The sequence below is a fragment of the Megalops cyprinoides genome, chromosome 14 (genome assembly GCF_013368585.1).
Source record: "Megalops cyprinoides isolate fMegCyp1 chromosome 14, fMegCyp1.pri, whole genome shotgun sequence".
In the NCBI taxonomy this organism is placed as follows: Eukaryota; Metazoa; Chordata; class Actinopteri; order Elopiformes; family Megalopidae; genus Megalops; species Megalops cyprinoides.
Window position 1 is genome coordinate 9029548 of NC_050596.1, and position 19812 is coordinate 9049359.

At 47.0% G+C, this 19812-nt stretch overlaps 1 protein-coding gene across 2 annotated transcripts in view; it reads left to right on the forward strand.

The window, feature by feature from the left end:
* The window catches only part of LOC118788917 (TSC22 domain family protein 1-like), a 42208-nt gene that overhangs the window by 17572 nt on the left and 4824 nt on the right, over positions 1-19812 (forward strand). Inside the window, exon 1 of one of the 2 annotated variants that reach the window (XM_036545124.1) lies at positions 16200-16326. The exons of the other annotated variant lie outside the window; for it this stretch is intronic. Within the exon in view, the coding sequence (XP_036401017.1) occupies positions 16241-16326 (86 nt within the window). The 5' untranslated portion in view covers positions 16200-16240. Of the gene's footprint in view, positions 1-16199; positions 16327-19812 lie in introns of those variants that run through there. 2 annotated transcript variants of the gene reach the window in all.

Genomic DNA, 19812 nt, shown 5'->3' on the forward strand with positions numbered 1-19812 from the left:
GTTTAAAGAAATTGTGCAATAGATTACATTTATCGGAAACCTGAATTCAGAATCACTGCAGAAGCCCCAGAACTGAGTCTCCTCGTGCTTTTGATGAGTCATCTGGCCTTGGAGCTGCTTTGAATGGATGTTGTAACTTAGAGATACAGACCAGCCGGTCTGTACTGCACCAACAGCATGTGCTCTGTATACTTTGTACCCAGCCTTTCAGATTTAATTCGTAGCATTTGATGATGTTCTTAAATCAAATTGATGACAGCGATTATTATTATTTATAAATAATTCCATATTATTACTGAATGGTTTACCGGATCATGCATCTGAGTGGATTTCCCGTAGTATGAGGCAGCTTGTTTGCTCTGACCTATGCTTGTGAAAAAGGGCCTGTCAAGGTCTGAAAGGCTGTCCTCAGCCGTCAGGGTGTGTGTTCTGTGTTCTGCACAGGGCTGGGATTGAATCTTTAGTCAGCACCGGGTCGCCGTCTCCAGCCTGCTCCTCCTGTTCCACCTCTGCCTCCTGTAGGGTTGGCCCACCGGAGAGCCGCTCCCCGGCGCGCTCCCCCCCGGCCGCTGCCGGCAGGGGCGGCTTGTTTGCCGTGTCGTTTTCCGCTCCCCCCGTCTCTGCCGTGTTTTGTCTGTACGGGGGGCGTTTGCCGGCCGGTCGCTCAGCCCTGGCTTTTCTCACTCTTTCTGTCCTGTCCCCTCGCTGTTGTTTTGCTGGGTGGGGGTGGGGGTGGGGGGGGGTGGCGCGATTGGGGTGTGATTGCGATCGTCCTGATCTGTCCAGCAGCAACCGGCTTCAAAAAAAAAAAAAAAAAAACATCCATCCAGCGCGGCCCGGTCCCCCTTTTACAGCTGACCTCAGCGGGTTTAATATTTCATGCCGCCGATGAAATTGCGAGCAGGGGAAGCGGTTTTCCTCCCGGTGCCTGCTGGGAACGGGAGGGTCGGGCTTTCGTGGCTGCAGGTGGGAATGGCAGCCCAGGCAACGGCCGTGGTTCTCCCGGTACAGTTCCAGACAGCATTGCGGTACTTTGTGTTTAGCGCAGAGGCGCTGGCTCTTCTTCTGTTTCCCGCTTCATAAAAGTTGAATGCGAATAATACATAGAAGCACAGCAGCACGTGCGTGTAATGTTAAGGACCAAGATAATACATCAGATAGCTTTGCTAGCAAGCTAAAACGGGACAGGACGGTCTCACTGAAAAGCACAACCGAAGCGGACTGTCTGGAACCAGCCGAAGTGGTCATGTTGGGGTTTTTCCCCAGGACCTTTGAGTAGCTGAAGCAAAGCTGTTTTTCACTAGTTTCTTATATTCTTCCCACTGGGAGGTTAAATGCCTCTTTGGCTAATTTATTAATTAAATTCATATTCTAAAATAAATGACAGCAGACGTTAACCCAGTAAATGGAATGTGTTTCTTTTGAGACCACTTTTTGAAATGTTCTGATAAAAATGAATTCTTTCCAATAACACTGTGACCTATTGGCCAGTTTGTGCCGTTGTATGGTGAAAAGGCCAGGAAAAATATGTAAGCACCCTTTCACTTCATGGAATTTCTTCCCTGTGTCTTGACTGGTGGATTTTGGTCACATGATGTGAAAATGACACATGATGTTACAGCATTCTCTTGTTGTGGCAGGTTTGCTTATGAGGGCTCATATCATTGTTTTATCTCATACCGAGTCATAGAACTGCTTTTTAAAGATCACGAACTATATAGTTGAACAGATGTCGATTGTTTGAGCTGTCAACATTAGGTCCTTATGCTGATGGCTTAAATAGACGTGGTAAATGCATTCATATTTGTTGATCAGTATGAATAAATGAGAGTGACACACCTTTTACAGGTGGGTACAGTCATCGTTTCCAGGCAGGAGTGGCATGAAGAATCATCGATCAGCCACGTCAGCGATGTCACTCATCAAAATGCCTTAGATTACTCATCTGTTTTTTTTGTTTGGTTGCTGCTGCCCTCTAATGGTCATCTGTATGAAGGGAAAGATCGGGAAACGTGGTGAAGCCCAAGCAAATGGGAGTTGCAGAGTGGCCAGTGTCACTGTGGGTAAACAGTCTATTCTACTACCTTGTAAATAGAGCATGGAGCATATTGTCATCACCAATCTCTAACAGTTTTATCCACATCAGGTTTGGTAAAGCACTTTGAAACCAACTGTACTCACGTCACAGCTAACTGGGTGGCGGTGTGGCGTGGTGGTAAGGAGCAGGGCTTGTAAACAAAGGGTTGCAGGTTTGATTCCCTTGCTAGGGCATTACTGCTGTACTGTTGGGCGGGGTACTTAACCCAAAACTGCCTCAGTAAACATCCAGCTGTATAAATGGGTATTATGTAAAACTGTAACCTGTGTAAGTTACTCTGGATAAGAGTATCTAAATTGCAATGTAATGTAATACAACTGGAAATAAATGTATGAGAGTATGAGAGGCAGGAGCAGTTAATGTCATTAGACTGAGGATCACAGGATCACACTGAAGTATTTGTCCAGTTCTGTCTGATGAGAGATGAACTGCGAGTTTATTTGCTGTTGACACACCTCCATGTTATAGTATCATAATCCTACAGATATTCAAGGAAAGGTGTACAACTATCTGGCTAATCAGTCTTGCTGTTGTTGGCTTTATTATATCTTAAATGACAGTACTCTTAAATGATACTCCCTCTCTAATTCTACCCTTGTTTACCTCCAGTATTCCCTCTGACTAAATGCATGCCAGTTAGAGCATAGCTCTCCCAATAAATTACTATAATTATGAAGCCATCCAAGGCTGTTGGCCAGCTTTGCCACTGGCTGGTTGCAGGTGTTATAAAGAGAAGGTATGATTTAATTTTAACTGACCAATGCTGAATTGAGTGGGTCTTAGAGTGTAGAAAGAGAATGATCAAACTGTGATATGTAATATGTATCGTCTTGCTGTGTTCTATTTTAGGCTTGAAGGCCAAGGGTCTCAGAGCAGTGGGATAGAGTTTAATTTTAGACTGGCAAAACAAGGCTACAGTGACATCTAGTGGCAAATCAATTTACAGTGCTGTGTTGGGTCGAGCCGCTGTAAAGCTGGGCATCTTGTTTGAAAATTCTCATGTTTGTGAAAATAGCAATGTAAAGAGGAATTGCAGTAGTTCATTTTACACAGGAATAAGCACGACTTCTTACATGACCATCTCTGATCAGGCAAATATGCTGTTTGTGCTTTACTGGACACCAGGCTAAACATTTTACCCATATGACGTACAGGCGCACTTTGAGGGTGAGTGCAACTCACTGCAAGCACAGATGTGTGTCATTCTGTTCAACAGTTTTTGTTTGGGCAAATATAATGGAATATACACTATATGGACAAAGGTATTTGGCCACACCTGTTTTTCAGGGTTTGGGCTAGGCCCCTTATCTCCAGTGAAGGGCAATCTTAATGCTTCAGCATACCAAGACATTTTGGACAATGCTATGCTTCCAACTTTGTGGCAACAGTTTGGGGAAGGCCCTTTTCTATTCCAACATGACTGTGCCCCAGTGCACAAAGCAAGGACTATATAGACATGGTTTGATGAGTTCGGTGTGGAAGAACTTGACTGACAGAGCCCTGACCTCAACCCCATCGAGCACCTTTGGGATGAACTGGAACGGACATTGCGAGCCAGGCCTTCTTGTCCAACATCAGTGCCTGACCTCATAAATACTCTACAGAATGAATGGGCACAAATTCCCACAGAAACACTCCAAAATCTTGTGGAAAGCGTTCCAAGAAGAGTGGAAGCTGTTATAGCTGCAAAACAGGGACCAACTCCATATTAAAGTATATGTGTTTGAATACAGTGTCATTACAATGTAGTGGTCAGGCGTCTGACTACTTTTGTCCATATAGTGTATATATGGAAATGTAAAAATCAGCTGACATTTTAAGCATGATTGTTTTACCCTCAGGGTTTTAATTAATGGGTGGAGTGGGAAAGTTCTGAAATATTCTGAAATGCAGTATTTCAAATGGAAGGCCAGTGACAGCATTGGTTTTGTTGCATCAGATTTAAGCTCGCTAAAAAATGATGTTCCTCACAAAGGGTGATGTCGTTACGTTCCACCTTCAGAGGGTCAGAATGCGCGCTTACTCACTGTGTATTGAAAAGCTCCCCCACAGGTTTTAATGAGTGACTATAAAGAGATCTCACTTTGTGTGCACTGTTCATGGTGTTACTGTGAACAGATCTGTCCAGCTGACTGCAAATTCAGTCCAAGTACTGTGTAAAAATCAACAGATTCGTGGTGCTTTGCAAAAATTATATTAAACCTGCAAACACATTTCTCTTTCTGTGGTGTATTTTAGGCAAAGCTGAACATACTTTATTACTGGTGACTCTTTATTCTGCAAAGAAAACAAAAGCAACATTGACCTGTTAAACCAGTGGTTCTCGACCCCAGTCCTGGGGACCCACTGCCCAGCATGTTTTAGATGCCTCCCTGCTCCAACACACCTGATTCAAATGATCAACTGGGTATTAACTGCTGCAGCTGCTTGATAACAACAAATTAGACAATTGTGCTTCACACACAGGAGCGTTATGAAGCACAACCTTCACCTGTTCCCTAGAAACTGTTAATTGTTCAGTTCTTGCTTAATTGTGTAATTGGTTATCCTCAGTGTTTTATTTATGCTGCTAACGATAGTAGTACTTCTCAGCAGTCAGCTTCACTTGAGATCTGTTAATTGTCGTCTAATTGTGTGTATGTAGGTGTGTTCAACTGAGGGATGCCAGCCATGGGCTAATGACCTACACCTGTGAGATTAGCCTGTGCTGACAGACAGGTGTGTGGCTGTGGAGCGGGAGAGGTTTTGTTTCAGTTGTGCTCAGGCTGGTTCCTGTGTTGTATTTTTAAATAAATTATTTCTTCTTTATAAATTTCCACCTCCTTTTGTTTTTGTGAACGGCGTCAGCAGCTTTGTCTTGTATGGTGAAGTGGGATTTATAGTGAGAAGTGAGCTTTATACTCTAACACAATGGAGTGACTCACTGTTTAGTTCACAAACTGGAGTCTAATTTTATCTTATTGTATCATTTTTTTGTATTTGTTAATACAATCTTGAGTTGTTCAGCTATAACAAATGGAGAACCACTAAAATTGCACAACTCGTGTACCTTTTGATTGAACTTAGTTGAAAATGTTGTGTTTGAAACAATAAATGGTCTGTGCTAGTGATGTTTCAGTAGGACTGGTAGAGAGTTCAGTATACTGCCCTGGCTGGGTCTTCTATCACTTATTAAAATAATGAAGTCACGTTTGGAGGGTAACCATTCTGTGAGTGAGAACTTCACAGCAAGAGTACATTATAAAAGTAAGACCTAGAGTGAAACACCATACCCCACACATACGTAACTGCATGGATGTTTATTATTCTTCACAAAAATGTGGATGATTCAACACACTTCCTTATTTGGGCATTTTCAGCATAGTGTGCCTTCCAGAAGCAGCTGGCTGCTGTTATACATATCCCCACAACGCTCATTTTCCCCTGTGGGATCATGCTCCTCTCCCCCAGAGGAGCTGTGGGGTTCAGCTGGTGTCCCTGGTGCAGGTGCTCCCTAATGTCCCTGGCTGAACCTGTTTACAGGTGTGAAGCAGCGCACGCCAAAGCGTCCACACACCTTTCACACTGGCGTTCCCGCTGTCATTGTGTCTGTGGCCTATACCGTCGTCATTCCCATTGGTAATGGCATTTTGGATTGCGCACCGAGAGTGAATGCTTTCACTGTCTTTTTGTAACCTCATGAGTACTTAATCACAGTGGCGGTGGGTGAGCTGGAAACAGGGAAAGCAGAACACTACCTTTAAATCTACCATTACTTTCAGTCTGCTCCCCTTTATCCTCCTTGATTAACAATAAAACAAATAATTCACAGAATAATTGACACCCATGGCGAATTAGAATAAATGATTATGCTCGCGAAACACCGCAGATTGTCTGTAGTTTGTGTGCTATTACGAAAGCTACAGCATGAGAGTTTAATTAACAAGGATGGCAATTTGAATAATTAAGTGGCAAGTAATCCCAAAGCTTTCTCTTAAATGTTTCACATTGTAGCTTTCGTGTGTTACAATATTCAAATTACAAAACGGAGCTAAATTTAGTTAAATCGATTTTAAATTACTGAGAATGAACTTTTAGGTTAGGTTGAGTGCAATAAACAATAACGTTTGGAATTAGAACACAGACCTCACAAAAGCTGTGATGTGTCATGAGCATTTAACGTAATTTAAATCGATAAACGCCATCCTTGTTAATTAAACAATCTCACGTTGTAGCTTTCGCAAGCACACGAACTACAGACGATCTGCGGTGTTTCGCGAGTTACCACATAAACATGTGTGCTGTTAATGGCTCACATCAATCCTAAAGGTGCCACTGCTGATCGCCCAAATACATTTTTCTTCCAAAAAGGATCAGCTGTTTTGTTTTTCTCTCCTGTGTCTCAACGTACGGCGATGATTAAGAATCATAATCCGCGCTTTCACGTCTTGCCACTAGATGGCGGAAGTGCACCACGAAAGCGTGAGCCTGAGACTTCTCCATTAAACTGCGGGTTATGTAATCTAATGTGCGTGAAAATGTCTACTTAACTCAGTATTGGATTATGCAACACAGATATCGGGGTCAGACTTTTATCACATTAGTAATTGCTATCTTAATATCAAAAGCAGGTGAATTATGTGGAATCATGCTGCAGAAAGCATTGAATGGTCTTCCTTCATCTGGAATGACTCAAAAAGATGTGAAATTGCCTTTAAGGAGATGTTACTAAGTGGCCATTTTCTCGCATGACCCCTCTTCCTGTAGGAAGGAGAGAGGATGGGACAGGGGCTCGTGTGTGACCTTTAATAGAACCACACTGAGCTGTGTAGTCTGTAATTACTTCCTCACAATCTGCAAAAGAGATCCTGATGAAAGACCATAGTAATTTGTACTGTTATATTGCACCTCCTGTATATAGTGGTTTTGTCATAACGCAACAGCTGCAACATTCCTTATTTTGTAAATCGTAACTTAATCGATGGGTTTGTTATAGTATTGAGATGTGATTGATCCCAGGTCTGTTTCGGCACGTGCCTGGAGCACTGCCCATGAAACAGAAAACCCAAACCTGGGCAGTTAACCCGGCCTGTGCCGGTACAGCTGGACCATCCTTCATCCGCATGCTTTCACCCCACCTGTGGTTCACCTTTCCAGCCCTGGCTCTTTACCTGAACCGTGTCAGGTCAGGTAACAGTCCCCCCCTGCAGCCAACACCCATTCGTTATGCACTTTGTTTTCCTGGAATCGATCATGAAAAACACTTCTGTGTAAGTGAACGTGACACGGCCTAATTCCCTGCTCGCCCCGCGCGCGTTAATGTCACCGCACACTCGTGCAGCTACGTTTTATTGTCACTGCGCAGCTCGATTACAGAAGTGCGGGTCACACTTGTGTAGCTGCATTTTAATGTCATTGTGTGACTCGATCACGGAGGTGTGGGTCAGACCATTTGTGTAGGTGTGTTTTGTTTTTTCTTTTTGGCTGGAATGCGGGGTGTGGTGTTTGCGTGCCATAGTTGATTTCTGTTTTCCTTGCCGCTCATGGATTGGCTTGCGCTTGCTTTCCTCCAAAGGTAAGAGCTTGAACTGCATTCATTGTAATGTCTGGGCATCGTGACTGACAGTGGATGTACATTTTTAGATAGTTCAGGAGCCATTACAGGGCAGTAGTATATTTCATATTATCCATCCATACAGAAGGCAGCCAAACACTCACACACACACAGAGACACACACAGATGCACGCACACGCGTGCGCTCTCACCATACACGCATACATGCACACACACACACACACACACACACACACACACAGATGGTTAAGCTGATTTCTGATGGCATCTTTTTGGAGCAGGTGTTTCAGTGTGTATGTAGTGGATACTGCTTTTTTGGTAGCGCAGTGAATGGAGTGGCCCTTCCTGCTGGACGGAAGCCAGGGGACAGAGGGGACATGGGCGGCCGTGCCGAAGTATAATGAGCTCTTTGTGGGTCATCCTGGCTGGTCCACAGGGGCTCCGCTGCGAGGACCGCCGGCAGCGCGGAGAACCGCTGCGGACCGGTTCAAACCGGCTCTTCCCTTTAGCCGCCCCGGCGCCGCAAACTCCCCCCTGCGCTGCGCAGAGACTGCGCGGGGAGGGGCAGAGCGCAGCACAGCCCCGCAAACACAGGGTCGAGCACAGGGCTCAGCGCAGAGCCGTCACCGGCCACGGCGGGATGTTGAACTGGCTGGTCAGGCTTGCACACAGTTTAAAACAAAGCTGAGAGACATTATGGTGCTGAGGGACATTATGGTGTATGTTAACTGGTATTACTGAGGGGTGTCGTCAAATCGCCAAGTCAAACGGAAAGAGGAGGGTTAATTCTGTGGAATTCTGTTGGGCTCCTGGAAAATGGGGGGGGTTTGGTGGTGGGGAGGGGCAGGGGGGCAGGTTATACACACGAGGACCAGAAATGCACTGCGGCTGTTTATAACCCCATGGAGCCAAATTAACGTGGAACTCATCTCGGGGATTAAGTGCAGATTATGCTAAAGACCTGAGCATCATGGCTTTGCGCCTGATGCAGTGTCCCGGTAATCTGGGACGTTTGTAACCCTGACACTGAGTGTTTAATACCCACGCTGTTCCAATCAGCGCAAAGTGCAGGAAACAGTGTTAGTACACAGAAGCATGGAACTGGAGCATGGGGCAGTATGCCATAGATGGTGCGCAGGAAGCGGATGGGCTATTATTGCTCTCTGTGAGCATATAGGTTTGAAGCCCAGTATGTCAGCGCACGCATCCATAGCTGACTCTGTTAATGACTCCTATAACGTGGGAGCTTTCCGTTGGAACAAACACAAACTATTCAGGCAAACAAACAAAACAGCCTCACATTCTTGCAGAGAAATGTTACCCTCTGGCACAGAGAAAATTAAAACCTTTCCTGGAAGGGTTTATCTGGTTGTCAGTATAGCATGATTTTTGTATAAAATATTTTGTATAAAGTAAACTGTGTGTTCTCTTAAATTTACCAGGTTGTCAGACTCGCAGAAAACACAGAGAGTTAGGAAGGTGAGCCTTAGGTGCAGTGTGACTGTGTGTTATAACGGCAGTGCTGCTGTAGGTATAAAGGAAAGGCTTGCATTAGGATAGAGTGGTGGAAAGAAAAGGTTTCACTTCAACAGCTCAGTTCCTGGGGTAGCTGAACAGGGACCGGACCATTGCTGGAGTAGGTAGGCGCAATCATGAACGTTTCGAGTGGATATGGGTGCAGAATTGGGAAAACGGTCCCGTGCAGGACTCCCAACTTAGTGCAGTGGTCATAAATACCGCTACCGTAGCGAATCACAGACTTCCAAAGAGGTGACATGAATGACTTGCTAGCTACAGTTTTCATTGTCTGTGGTTGTGGTTATCAGCAGTCAAGGAACACTCGAGAACAAGGCACAGTGTGCAAGTTAACTGGTTTAGCAGGTAGACACGCATTCCCTGTTGGGTTTTTGTTCTTTCTGCTTTTTGACCATTCAGTGGATGTGTGTTGTTCAGAAATTAAATGAACATAGGATGTTCTGCATTTCTTCTCTAGCTAAAAATGGCTGGTGGCAATTGGCAGGAGTGGTTATGAGGTAAATAAACTGCTGCAGGTACATGTCACAGAGGAGAACAGCCCTCAGGTTTCCTAACAGTTCAGCACACGCTGGACCACAATAGAAAGTCCGCACGCATCACCTCACACCTGGATCTCATCCATTTGTTACGGCCTTGCCAAGTATGTTACGTAAGTTACCCGCGCTTACTCTTTTGCTCTGAGGTGAGCGATGACTAATATTGGCCTATTGACTAATGCCAGCGTTTTGCCACCTACAAATGACCTGCATTTTTGGTGCAGAAAGGGGCTTAAGACCGAGTCCCGGCAGCGACATGTAACGCGTCCCCACAGTGTGTGTGCATCCCTCCAGCAGTTCAGGAAAGGGAGCTCGGTTCCATTTTTACCCGCACCAGTGTAGCATCTGTTTCTCTTGGTACCAGGCCAGATTTTGGAAGCAGGGTTGCTGTTGTAGTCCGATGGGAGGTGATGCTGAGAGGGAGGCGCAGTGTGTAGGTGTGGCGGCTCTCGCTGCTTTTGGCAGGGTGGCAGTGTGTTTTACTGCTCCTTTGAGAGGAGCGGCCTCGCCTCTCTCTTGTCAGGGCACCGGGCACACAGCCGGCCTGTGTTCTCCAGCCCGCAGAGCGGAAGGAGGCTCCAGCTCAGGCTCCAGCTGCAGCTCAAGCTCCGGCTCTGTACACCAGCCCCTGTTGGAGCTCCCTTCCTAGCTTTTGGTAGGGCTTGAATAGCGTTATGCTCACACTCACTGGTCTGGGAGTGTTGTGAGCCTGGTCTGACACGAATACACTTATGTTCTATTGTGATAGAAGTTGCTCTGGATAAGAGCATCTGCTAAATGCATGTCGTGTAATGTACTGCAAGCTAAAAATACAGTGTGGCTGTGGGGCACAGCTCTGGGGCTTTGCATCTCTGCCCTGGGTGATCAGTGAAGAGTGGACCCCGGTTGTTATGTAGCACGGTATGCATGTGGCGTGGATCTTACTTACTATGCCTTGACTAAAGAGCAGAATGATCACGGAAGGGTTAAGGTCTGTCACTGAACGTGCCCTGTGTGCTGGCACTCTGTGACAGTGGCAGTGGAGCAGCGTTTAAGTGTCCCGGGTCTGCATAGACCAACAACAGGCTGATCAACGGAGAACAGAAATCACGGGCCAGTTAAATGGGGTTGGAGGTCAGGGTTCAGGCGACTCACAGGGTAACCTTTGTTGCGCCGCTTCTTTTTGGGCTCAGAGTGCAGTCACAGAATGTGGGTGCACTCCCTCCCTCTGTGGTTTAACCCTCCATTCTGCTTTCTCTTCATCACTGATAAATCTTTCGGGGTAGCAGTGTAGCACCGTGGTAAGGAGCAGGACTCGTAACCGAAAGGTTGCCGGTTCGATTCCCTGCTGGGGAACTGCTGTTATACCCTTGGGCAAGGTACTTAACCCAGAATTGCCTCAGTAAATATTTAGCTGTATAAATGTGTAATATGAAAAAGTGGTGTGGATAAGAGTGTTTGCGAAATGCCAATAATATAATGTAATGTGGTCAGTGATGCCTGTTCATTTCAGCATCAGACCTAGTTGAGGGTGGTGGGAGGGGTTGGACTGTGGCAGCATGCACACGCGACAGTGCCGTTAAACATCTGCTGCTGTCGGTGTGCCAGGGCGAGGTGTGCAAAGAGAGGGTTGTGGTGGCTCGCTGCAGCCCGAGCCCAAGCAGCAAACCGCCCTCACCTAGCCTGAGATTGGCAGCCGCGTAGCCCCTCCCACGTCCCTCTCTCCCCCTGCTCAAACCGGATCGCGCCGGTCGTCGCGCAGCGCAAATGGTCTTCTTGGAATTAGGGCAGAGAGACGGGGAGGGAGAGCGAGCGATCGTCACAGGCCGGCATGCTGGATGCAGAGAGAGAGAGAGAGAGAAAGAGAGGGAGGGAGAGAGAGAGAGAGAGGTTTGCTAAATGGATTTAGGAAAATCCTGTTGTTATCAGCGAGCAGGGCACATCACGATCCCCCTTGCGGGGATCAGGATGTCTCGGGACTGAGTACGCCGCTGAGTTTTTGGGAAGGGTGAATCTCGTGTGCAGCCTGCTCCCGGGCACGTCTTCCCCCTCATTTTAAAGCTTCTCTCTCAATGCCTAACGCCCAGTATCAAAGACCAGGGAGTTCACCAAAGTGGACCAAAGCTTTGCGCCATACAAACCCGTTTAAGCTTTATATGTTATGTCGAATTCATAAGAGCATTTTGCATGAGTGTATCTGCTCATGTGCACACTCAGTCATTCATCCTGTTTCCCTGCCCGTGTCTGAAAAAGCACAGGCGTTTGACTCATAATGAAGTCCAAGGCTTTTAAGTTGCAGTGTTTTGTCTTTTTTTAAATGCCAAACTAATGACCTAAAACAGCTTGCTTAATTTTCACTCTCTCTGTGCTGTAGGGATACATGAAAATAATGCCCGTGTGTGGCTTCCGTAGCCTCTTAGCCTCATTGGTTATCTTTCTCTTTCTCTTGACCCCTTCTGGAGGGTGTCTGTCTATGTGTTTTGTTTTATTTTTGCTTTTAATGCAATGAAACGGTTTCTTCTGTGACGTACGTATGGCATTGTCGTTGTAACCAAGGATTTTGTCACGTGACGTGTGGGGTATCTGATACCGGGCGATCTGCTCAAGGCTTGCTCCATCCCTGCTTTGCCTGCCAACAGATCTGTGTGTTTGTCTGCGAGTGCACGTGTATGTGTGCGCACGCGAGTGTGTGCTAGGACATCCTGCAGGGTAAGGGCATTACAATAATGATCAGATGAAGTTCATACTTAAGAGCATAAAATGGCTGCCAGTGTCATTAGCCAGGGTTGATCCTGCACTGTTTTTGGTCCAGAGCCTATAGTTTGTAGTTTACTGATGTGAAAATGAAGTGAAACAATTTTCCTGTCCAGGGTGTCACCTGAGGCTCCGAACAAACACAGTGTCACAGGGAAAGCTGACTTTTCAGTTAGCGAAAGAAGTATCAGTTTTTATTACCTGTTCACCTATCCAGTCCCTGAACCAAAATAATTTCAGATCAGGTGCCATAGTTTGACATGTTCTGTGTAATGTGATATGTATTCTTTACACGATTGCTTTACAGTTCTTCAAACGCTCACAAGGGAAGTCGTGACCATTTTAGTTGGAGATGCCGTGCAGAAGCATGGAAACTCCATGCAAATGAAATCATCATTTGATATGTTTATCTTCCAAACGGTTGGTGCACTCATTTCTGAAACCCTTCTCAGAAGGGTGGGGTTATAGCTGGCTTTGTATGCTTAATCTATACATGTACAAGTTTCACTGCATTTCAGCTTGTTTTTAGTCTCTCCCAGAGCTCAGTATGTAGGTACAGTTGACGTGAATAACAGAAACCAGACATAACGTGCTGTGACCATTTAGTCTCTCCCATGCTGTGTGTGGATGTGAACATGGAGGGGGGGTGGCGGGGGGGGGGTGGGAGATGAGGAATCTGAACAATAACTAACAAAATACAGTTTTACTGTCAGATTTTCCACAGTTTTACTGACACTGGATGTAACGATAGAGAGAGAGTCCAGAAACAGGACCGAACAGCATTAAGCAAACAACATATCCATAAATGTAGCGCGGGGTCTGCAGATCGCATTAGTAACTCAAGTGGAAGCGTTACTTGTGCTTGAGTAGCCATCTGTATCAGGAACATTGTAAAGAGCGTAAACAGCCGCCCTCCTCCGTCCCTGAGATCTCTCCTATTGTCTGCTGCGGCTGGCGCCGCTTTGCAGGAATGCCTTTTGGACTGAGGAACGCGCCCACCTATCTGCATTAACACTGCTGCTTCTCCAGTGTAGAGATGAGAATAGACGTTATTGTAATTGTGGCGGATTGACAGTCCACACCGAAAGCCTGTGCCTGTGTTTTATGGAACAGTAATGCGTTAGAAGGGGGGGGTTTGCATAGGGGGATCGGGGGTTCTCCTGCTTCTTACATCACAGTGTGGATTCATCTGTCACTTCGCATAAAGGCCGCGGTGGTCAGGGACAAAGGGAAGGAAGGCGCGGGCGGGGCGGCCCTGCCGGGGGGAGAGACAGCCCCCTTCTGCACACCGAGCCTTTCTCCTTGTAGCCGCGAGCTTCTGCTCTCTCTCTCTCTCTTTCTCTCTCTCTCTCCGCGTGCCCTCCGTACAAGACTCCGTCCGAGCGGCTCGTCCCGTGTCTTTTCCCCCACGGAGGTTTTCCGTTAATCCTGTCGTTGCCAGGTTTCGGTTCACGTTACTTACACCTTGCTGCTCTCCTTGTAGTCGCCGCCACGCATTGTTACCTGATGGTTACCTGGTGGAGGCCCTCACACACACTATGAACACAATGAAAATACTGTAGTCTCTGATTGCATAATCTGCATTACTCGGCTATAAGGAAGGAGGACCTCTGGGGTGCGTTATTATAAAGTGTGCGCATCGCTTAATAGAAACGCTGAAACCTCCTCGGGTTTCTGGCTTGAATCAAGCAACACTTCATTTCAGACAGTTACCAAGTGCAGCTGCTACAGCTAGAGGAACAGGCCATGTAAGGAGATAAAAATAACCAAAACGTATATATACAGGCCTCTATAAGGTGTCTCTCATCTAAAAAGCAATACGGATGACTTGCCAGCTGTCTTGCTTATTGCTGGCGTGACTTAAGCCTGTTACGTAACTGGGATAGCTCCAGTGCACTTGACTCCGATTACGCCTCACACTCGGTTTATTCTTGCGGTGCGTCGACGCTCCCCCAGTGCGTCACTGTGAGATTGCGAACATAAGGCGCCAAACGTGCTGCTGTAGCTCGGCCGCCGCGTTTAGGCCCCAACAGCAGAAAGAAAAGGACCAACTCTGCCTGGAGTTGGTCTTCCCCCAATTTCCCAGAATGCCCTGCACTCATCAGATGTTCTGATTGGGACCTTGGTTCCTCACGCACGTGAGAGTCCAAGATGCTGATGTGAGGGGTCTCGCATCGCGTCTCATAGGCTCCACCTCCTACTCCTCATGCACCGCTGTGTACATACCTCCCACAGCAAGGGCTGATGGGAAATTCCTTTGTCCCAGGGAGGGAGGGGCCGGCCATCCATTACATCACCTCTGTCATTTTTAATATCATGTAGTTTCGGATAGCGCTTTATCCCTTGCTATTTATAAGTTGCTCGGTGATATCTGGGTTACTCGCTCAAAAACAACAACAAAAAAAGGGAGATCACCGTCAGAGGGTCACGCACAAAGCCAGCTGGCAAATGCCACTGTCAGGAAAGGCCAGCTTCAGGAAGGCTTAGGGAACGAGCTGAGCCTCGTTATCTGCCGCTGCAGCGGCACGTTCGCAGGTCACTTTTGGCAGAGCAGGACGTGAGGTGTGGATATCGGCCGGTGCGGGACATTTCGGGCTCGGGCGGTCCCCGAGGCACCGTCCGCTCGGGCGCGGTGAGGATGCGGTGGCACTTTTCGTAGCCCCTGTTGTCGAGGGTGTACACCAAACTGGTATGACTGAGCGTGAGGCTGTAAGTCGCTGGCTGCAGGTCTCGACTGGTACACTTTGTTCCCAGCCCGCGATTTCTTGCGCATCGTTGCACCGGGCTGATCTCTTTCAAAAGCGCCTCAACCTATGGCTCTTTACAAGGACTCTCTGTACTGCTGGACTGCCTATACTGATGATTACAAAGAGCACCTTATAAATGCATAATCTTATGCATATCTGTTAGAACAGAGATCACACATTCATTCTGAGCCATTTTCCTTAAGGTATTCCATCAATGCCGTTTGTCTAGACCGCGGTGTGTGGCTGAGCGCGTTAGCCTCAGCGCTAATCAGCCGCTGCGATCGAACGTGTAGTGAGCGCGCTCAGCCTTTTGTCTGAGGAGCGTGCAGGTGAAGCCCTCCGCCGCGGCGTTCAGCGGTGCTCTTTCGCCGCGGCGCTCTCTGAGCCCGGGGGAGCCGCAAGCGTGCCGCGCTGGCCGGGAGCACGTTAAGCCTGTTAGCGCCTGTTTGAATACTGATGAGACCCGACAAAAAAAGTCCAGCCTCTCCTCGCGCCCAATTAGAGAGGAGCAGGCGTGGGCTTGGCTCCACGGAAAAGGGAACCAGGAAGAGGGGAGGGGGGGGGGGTGGCGTGTGTGTGTGTGTGGGGGGGGGGGGGGGGGTGATGGGGGGCGTGGAGAAGACGGAGCTGTGGGGTGGGCGACGGCAAGTGTGGGGCGGGGGGGGGAGCTTCACGCACACAGAACGCACCCGTCACTGGCAAGAGTTTAATCTCTGGTGATGGTTTATGTAACCGCGGGGGTCACGTGACCCCCACAGGCTGTGACATCACAGCTTGCCCTTCTTGTTTTCATTCAGTCAGTGGCGAGCGTGCCTGCGAGACGCACAAAGCCAGTACAGTGGGAGCGATCGGTGCATATCCCCAAACAGACACCCGCCCCCCCCCCCAAATTTCACCGCCCCCCCCACCACAAGCTTTAATGTGACACCTCTGGGAGTACCACCGTCCGGCGGCCCGTGCAGTCGCCAAACATCGTGAGGGGGGAAAAGAGGGGGTCCTCTCGGTAATCCGCAGCGGAGTACAGATTAACACATCAATGAGAGAATCGACGCTCCCAGCGCACGGTCGGGACGAGATGGCAGTCAAGCTATTGTTCTGGCAGTTGGAACAGCATCTGAAGAGGTAAACCTACGGACGCGGCCGTGGAAACAGCACGGCTCTGAGGTCTTGAAGTCTTTGTGCTGCGGCTTGGACTTTTACCTGGTTTACTGTGGTGTTTCATTTGAATGCCTTTGCGGTAATAGACAGTATTATAGTCATAAAAGATAACAATGTCTGAGGTGGTAAGGGAATTTGATTATTCAATGTACAGTCATTTCTGACTTGCATTTAGAATCTGCCTTTAAATAAGCAGTTTGGTGCATGTGCACAACATGGTGAACAGTAGGTTTGTACAGTGGGTCACTTTGCAGCAGAACTTTAAACTAGGCTAATTTATGTACAGGATTTTTAGGTCTTGATAAACTTTGTGACTGGACCATTTTAAAGGTTGACCTTTGGTTGAGACTGTTATAGAAAAGCATTATGAAAAATTATTTTACTTATTATTAGAGCATTTTGGTAAGAACGCCTGGTGGTGTGATTATCTACCATAGCGCAAAATTACGCAAAATTATGCATTAGATCTTTAGAACGGAATTTTTTTTCCACAAAACACCATCATCAGATGCAGTACTATGAAATCTGGCAATTTGGATTTTATTTTAAAAACATAAAATAGTTTGGAAGAACCTTTCAAAGATCAAAAATATGGAAGTGTTTATTACTAATTGATACTATTCAGTGCCAGAACAAAATGGCTTCCGTGTACTGAAAAAATGTACAGAGAACACAGCTGTGATGTCACCACTGCAACCTCACCCTCGCCTGAGATATTTTATGAGAGGATCCCTCTCAACAGCCACACAAGAAACGGCAGGTGGAAGAGACTGCAGTCTAATAAAAGCTGCATTGATTATGAATGAATGAGTGAGTTTTATTTATTTATTCTCATTGACTGGAACTGTCCTGTAAACAGGTAAAATTGTTAAGGTGTTATATTATATTTCCTGTGGAATGAAAAAATGAAAAAAACTGCTTTCAGTCAAAATTAGTTCTCTTGGCTGAGGGATGGCATAAGGTAGTATAGGTTTGTTTCTGGTGTGTTCTTGGCAGTCAGACGGGCTTGCAAAGACCCCTCTGAGATTGAGGCAACATCAGGTGCAGTTAAGTTTTTCTTCCTGTGTTTGGCTTGTTCAACGCACAGCGTGTTGGGACTGGCAGCGGTGTTCTTTTGCTGTAAGTTGATTATCGGGAGCGTTGGATTAATCTTCTGCCCACTCAATGCAATCTGTATGGCTATGGCCACTGCTTAGGTAGAGCCAAGTTCCCAAATGAGAGGAGAACTAGCTATCTGTGAACAGCAATGTCATGCCAACACTTTGACAATGGGTCTTTGTTTACTCTCACCCAAGAGTAATTTATGATGGTGATAAAAAAGTTGTGATTTATTTATTTTTTTAGCTGATGGGCAATGTGCGGGCTTGCTCCTAATCTGCAGCTGTACAGAGCATATTTCATATTCACGTTTCACATTCGCCCTCAGTTGCTTTTGATTCCATTCCACCAGGCGTTGTTTGATTGGGTGAAATGGGCGGCAACGGGACTCCGCCCCCCCCCCCCAGGTTGCTGTGACCTGACCTCGGCCCTCACCTGCCTGAAGGGAAACTTCCTGCAGGCCGAAATAGCCCCGGCGGGCTGCTGAGGGCAGCAGCAGGGACGGAGGCGAAGCGCCAAGATGGGGTCAAAGCCCCTGTTCCAGGAGCGGGTCTATATTTGGCCCCGTTCAACTGGCCTAAACCTGCTTCCCGTCAAAGAGCTCCGGAAGAGATAACTTCACCTTGAGCCGATTAGCGAAGTCCTTGGCGTCGGCTGGCAGGGCTGGTGATTTTAATTAGGGTGAGTGATCTATATTAGCCGCGTTGCCGTGCAGCGTTGTCTGTGCTGTGCGGCGCGGACAGACGAGCTTTGTCACCTGTCACTGGCGGGACGGTATTCGGTGGTAACGCCTCGCCAGGCTAGATATCGCTGGCCGCCAGCGCCCCAGGTGACGAGCTAAAGCGTGCCACTCGGTCTTCCAACACGCCGCTGGCACCAAGGCGTCCTCCTGTTGATAAGCAGGGGATATCGCATCATTTCTGTACCGTATGCACCTTTCTTGACACTCACCAGGCCTGACCTTCAACAGCTGGTCACCGGCTGTTTAAGTTTGATGATGGTAGGGTACTTGGAATCGTTAAGCAGAATCAGAATTGGAATCGGAATCGATTAAATTCGAACAATACCCAACCCTAGTCACATCATCCCCCCTGTCCAGACCCTTCTCTGACCTACACAGAAACTTCATTACTCATCACTGTCCATAAATGAGGTTTATAGCAATAATGTTGCATCATATCCGAAATCCTCATACTTGTTTGCTTTCCTAAAAAATAAATGTACGTACATAAATAGCAACAGGTTTTGCAGCTAAGTATATCCGGGAACCTCTTGAATTTGTTCTTGTCGTAATTGTATTACTTCATAGCAGTACTCTGACCTGTATTTGCGTCATGACGGTATGATAATAGGATAGCAGGGCTGTTATTCAGTTTGGAGAGGCGGTAAGTGGGGGTATATTGTGGAATATGCTTGAGAGGAACTGGATGAGTTGCTCTGTTGTTTGACAAGAGTCTGGCACTGGGAATGCTCACCCTTGTAAGTGTGTCAAGGTGAATTTGGAGGGTTCCTCCAACCCGGTGAAGGTCACGGGAGGACAGGGGGGGCGGCGAAGTGTAACGGTACACCCGCTGTGCCTCTGTCTTTGTTGGGCATTAATCCCTGTGCCGGGGGAAGCTTAAGGCCCTCTGCAATGGAAAGTCGCAGGTATGCTGTGGCAGCAGCATTATCCCTTATCCTCGCGGCTGATGGCACACGACATCGATAAGCTCCGCCATTGTCTCACGCCGCCGCCCTCACTCGCGTACCTCCCCTAGACAAGGACACCCAGGGGCACGTGAGGTGCTCACTAAATTAAGAAATAATACGAAAAAAGCCATAAAACATACACTAAACAGTATTTCAATCAAGAAATAGACGGTAACTAAAATTAAAACAGAAATCTGGATCGGTTTTCACACAGTTCCAGGTTTTATTCCTTGTTCATGGGCTGACAAAATGGCATATAATTGCATCTGCAAGTGTCAGGGTATCTACAATTTTCTTGGTAGATCCGTGACATTTTAGGAAATTGCATACTACTCTGTCAGTAGAGAGATAATTGATAAATAAAACAATGGCATTAGTCACATTAATTGCAAGGCTTGTTCAGATACAGTCACTTTTCTTACATCCATTCAGCCATATGTGTATAATGGTGAACACACCCACAATAGACTCACTGTAACTGTTTTTGTGTGGAAAAAAAATGAAATTCTTTGGCATTTAAAAAAAGAAAATGGGAAATGAAAAAAGTCAGTTTCTGTCCTAGTCCAGTAGTAGTTACATCCACATTACAAAAGGGCACACATATTTCAAATATTGGCTTCCTTCTTCAAGAGCGTGCCTGTGCACGTACTCACGTATTCACCA